This window comes from Dendrobium catenatum, unplaced genomic scaffold (assembly GCF_001605985.2).
Source record: "Dendrobium catenatum unplaced genomic scaffold, ASM160598v2 fragScaff_scaffold_407, whole genome shotgun sequence".
NCBI classification, from domain to species: domain Eukaryota; kingdom Viridiplantae; phylum Streptophyta; class Magnoliopsida; order Asparagales; family Orchidaceae; genus Dendrobium; species Dendrobium catenatum.
In genome coordinates, this window is record NW_021318869.1 from 372,860 (window position 1) to 376,755 (window position 3,896).

The 3,896-nt window shown below is 35.1% G+C and overlaps 1 protein-coding gene across 1 annotated transcript in view; it reads left to right on the top strand.

Moving 5' to 3' along the window:
- Window positions 1–2,404, top strand: part of LOC114579469 (LEC14B protein-like) — a 20,407-nt gene extending 18,003 nt beyond the window's left edge. The window contains exon 4 of the mRNA XM_028694146.1: window positions 2,255–2,404. Coding sequence (XP_028549979.1) covers window positions 2,255–2,368 — 114 coding nt within the window. The 3' untranslated portion in view covers window positions 2,369–2,404. The remainder of the gene's footprint in view (window positions 1–2,254) is intronic.
- The last annotated feature ends 1,492 nt before the right edge of the window (window positions 2,405–3,896 follow it).

Genomic DNA, 3,896 nt, shown 5'->3' on the forward strand with positions numbered 1-3,896 from the left:
TTGTTGCTACTATATGCCAGATACCACGTATCTTTACGTATCTGATTGACGACTAGCCTTAATCGAAAGTTCTCTCTCGTGATCGGGAGGGGTAATTAACTATAGGGGCTTGCGCCTATAGGAAACCAGAACTCAGATCATAAAGTCCTCACAAAATAAGGGCGAAATCTCTGGGTAGTGTCTTATCTACAAACCCATCTGCCTTCCAAAATTTACCCTGGAACTTATATCAGTTAAAACCCCTGGCCGAAAAAAAAAAAAGCGCGGCGGGGAGGCCGGGGCCGAATTTTCGGAGCCCACAGATACCCAGAGCAATAAGCGTGGATCGCATCGATCACGCAGTCGATCCCTTTGCTAATTTTTAATAGATTGATGGTTCGGTACTAGAAAGCTTTGGAGCACAATATTTATCCAAATTTTGTCATTGGTTGCCTTTTTGCTTTCAACGATAGGGGATGTATAAGCCTTTAATAAACAGAATTTAACTATTCAATAGTTAATAACATATGCTTTTAGAAATGTGATTTTGCTTTTATTTTTTGGTATTTTTCTTTTGTATGCTTCTTTAATCTACAATGCATGTAATAAAACAATGGATTAATCCAGTAAAGCATTGAGAGAATTTTTAATTGCCAAATATTTTTTTTCAATTCCATGTAGTTATCTTTGTGTAGCTGCTTCAAAATTGGAAATTTCTGCATTGAACTATGCAAGTATAATATTTTTTTGCACGGCTCTTTCTTTAAGAACAAGTAAAATCCTGATTAACGTGAGGAGTTGCAAGAGACATCTGTAGCTACGTTTGGATTAGAACATTGAATTTGAGCCATAGAGCATCATTGATTTATTAAAAAACTTTCTGATTACTTTGATCCCATGATCCCAGAGGATCTACATATGATATTTATTGATTTAGAGAAATTATATCCAAATAGATGTTATTTTCAACTTAGTCACTTATATTTGTCATTTGCTTCTCCCCGAGATGTTCAATAATGCTAACAACAATCTTGTAAGCTATAGCAAAAATAAAATCTAATTGTCTATGAATTGAAAGGTAAATAGAAGCCAATATTTTCAAGTTAGAAATGAGGCACTGCTAAACAAAGATTAATGGGAAGTTAGATGCATGAAGGATTTTTTTTTATTGCATGGGATCTAGTCGGTCAAGTGCTGAGTGAGATAAATGACAAAGTTGGCCAAAATGGATCATAATCCGAGTAGTTGCGCACTTTTTTTTTTTTGGCAATTGAGGTCACATATTGCAAATTAGTTAGTAAGAATCTTACCCATGAGCATGAAGAAGGTGTTAAGTGCCCCAATTATAAAAACAAAAAAACCGGACTTCTAACCAATGTCCTTGATTTCATCAAAATATTTATTGTTGGATTAGACAATTCCAATATTAGTTCTATAAATATCTTGTATTTTCTACACAAGAATTCTTTATCGAGATCATAGAGAAGACCTAAAGAAAGAGATTAAGTAGCACATTGCCTTGAGGTGAGAGTTCGGGTTAAATTGTCTTCTTTGCTCTTGATCATTCCTATCCTCTACAATTATTTTCTCATTAGTTTTCCATATTCGAAACTTCAACAGCCCAACATATTTGGTCTTCTTGTTCGGTCTGATATGTAGAAGGAAAAAAGATTATGGGATCCCGGAGAGGCAAGGTAATCTTCCCCTCTTTAAAATGGGAAGTCATACTAACTCGTCACACAAGAAACTTCCTAATTTTGGTCAAATACTGTCAACCTCTGTGCTAACACAAAATAGTATCTAGTTTGAGTTAAGGAAAGCTTGATAATTTTAGTTCTAGTGCAGTTTGGCTTGCTCATCCTTGAGTCAACGTCAACCCTTAGGTGAGATTGTGTTATGGTCAGTATCATTCCATGTCAATAGCTGAGGGGTTAATGTGCCTTGCCAGAAGAAATGCGTGTATTAGAATAATCATATTTATTTGTTCTCTTTTTCTATCCATGGTGGCACTGTACATTCTCTCGATAAGCGTTAATGCTGCTTGCAGTTCAAATTATTTTTCAGGATTTCCCATCCTAAATTTTCATTATTGCACGTATTAGCTTTTTTGGACCAGTTGTTTTGTTATGGGGTAGGCATGCAGAAATTTTTGCCCTTTATTCTCCATCTATTTAATATATTTGTTCTATTTTTGAGGACGTTGCGCTTTATTTAAATATGTCGAAGAAACGCTTTTCATATGAATTAGTAACAAAACATGGCTTCTCTATTGCAGGCTTATGCTAGCATGTCAGCTACCGTTCATATTGTTGATGTGGGGAGTGCTACGACGGAATCACATGCTAATGTTACTGTAAGTTCGCTTTCATACGGTATAGACTGCAGTTAAAATATTTCCTGACTGTAATAACGCAGAAGTTTAAATATATGACTCTTATGCTATTACTGAAGAAGACATTATTTTTTTCTCATACTGAAAATGGCGCTATTTTTTTCTCTGTGATTTTATTTACATGTGTAAAATTACTTATCAAGTTATTAGAGTGCAGCTCACGACAATGTATTGCTATTAGTTATCATGAATATGAAGCCATTTATGCCAGCCAGTTTATCTTTTGTTTTGCTTGATGGGACAATATTCAATTGAACAGTTTGAAGTCTTTTGAATTCTCACAAACATCTCTTCTAAGAATAAGACAAATGATTGTACTACTTAAATTTTCTAAAGAGCCCTTACCCGAGAAGATATCTGATAGGAAATACTTGAAATCAAGTAATTCCTAGCCAAAAATGAGGCGGAACCAGGAAAAAAACTGCTGTCTCCAGCAGTGGACAGCAGCTTACACAGGAAAACAGTGAGGAAACGCGAGAAAACTGAGATCCAACGCAAGCAAAGGCTAGTATTTTATTAGTAGACGAATAAAATTGAAAAGATACAATTTGTTCTTCAATTCGAGAGGAAGAACGTACTCTCCAAAGTCTCCGGCGAAGCCAAGAGCCCAAAACAAAGCCTAGATCTCAAAGAGAAAACTCAAATTCAAGATAATCCCTAATTCTCTCATAACTCTCTGATTAAAGCAAAAGGAAAGATTCAAATTACATAAACACCCTTTTCATTCAAAAATCCCCTCCAACGAAACGCTCAAAAGCCGCCTAGCCCGCTCCTTCGTCCGTCGTTTCTGTGATCAGCGGGTTCCGCCCGGCTCTGGACCGCCGGGTGTAGAACCGGACCGGTCCCAGCAATGTTATGCGTAACAATATCCTACAAAAATCTTCAGGAAATCATTTTTTAATAATATCCCACATCCCCTGAAAGAATTTGATAGAAAAATAATCAGGATGAGAAGATTTGTCAGCACCCAAAGCACATGTTGCAGCTTTGTTCCCTTCCAGAACAAAAGGAGAATCCATAATTTCTTGAATAGCAGGTTCGTTAGTAGAAGAGACCTTATAAAAAAATTAATAATAAGATCGAGAGTTTCTGACAAATAGGTGTTGGAAGTGAAGATGAAAAACGTAAAGCAAGTCCATTTAATTATTTATAAAATTTCCACCAACATGAGTTTATTGAATTAAATCTCTTTCTACCATTGATGATTTTAAGATATTTTTTTTATTTTATATCTTTGATGCCAATATATTTCTTCTTCCTTGAGCTTGTTTTAGAGCAATGTTTTACCATTTTCATATTCTTCAAATCAAGAGATTGTACTAAAATTGTTTTAGCTTTCATTTCGATATCATTAAGTTTATTGTTCATAAAGGTTTTCTCCTCTTGATTGATAATGTGGTGTATTGTCTTTTCCAAGCTTTAAGACTCCTAGTGAGTCTAAGTTTCATGATAAGACAACCCAATTTTTATGGTAGAGAAATTATTATATCAACAGATAACCATATTTTTGAAGCCATCCCATTAA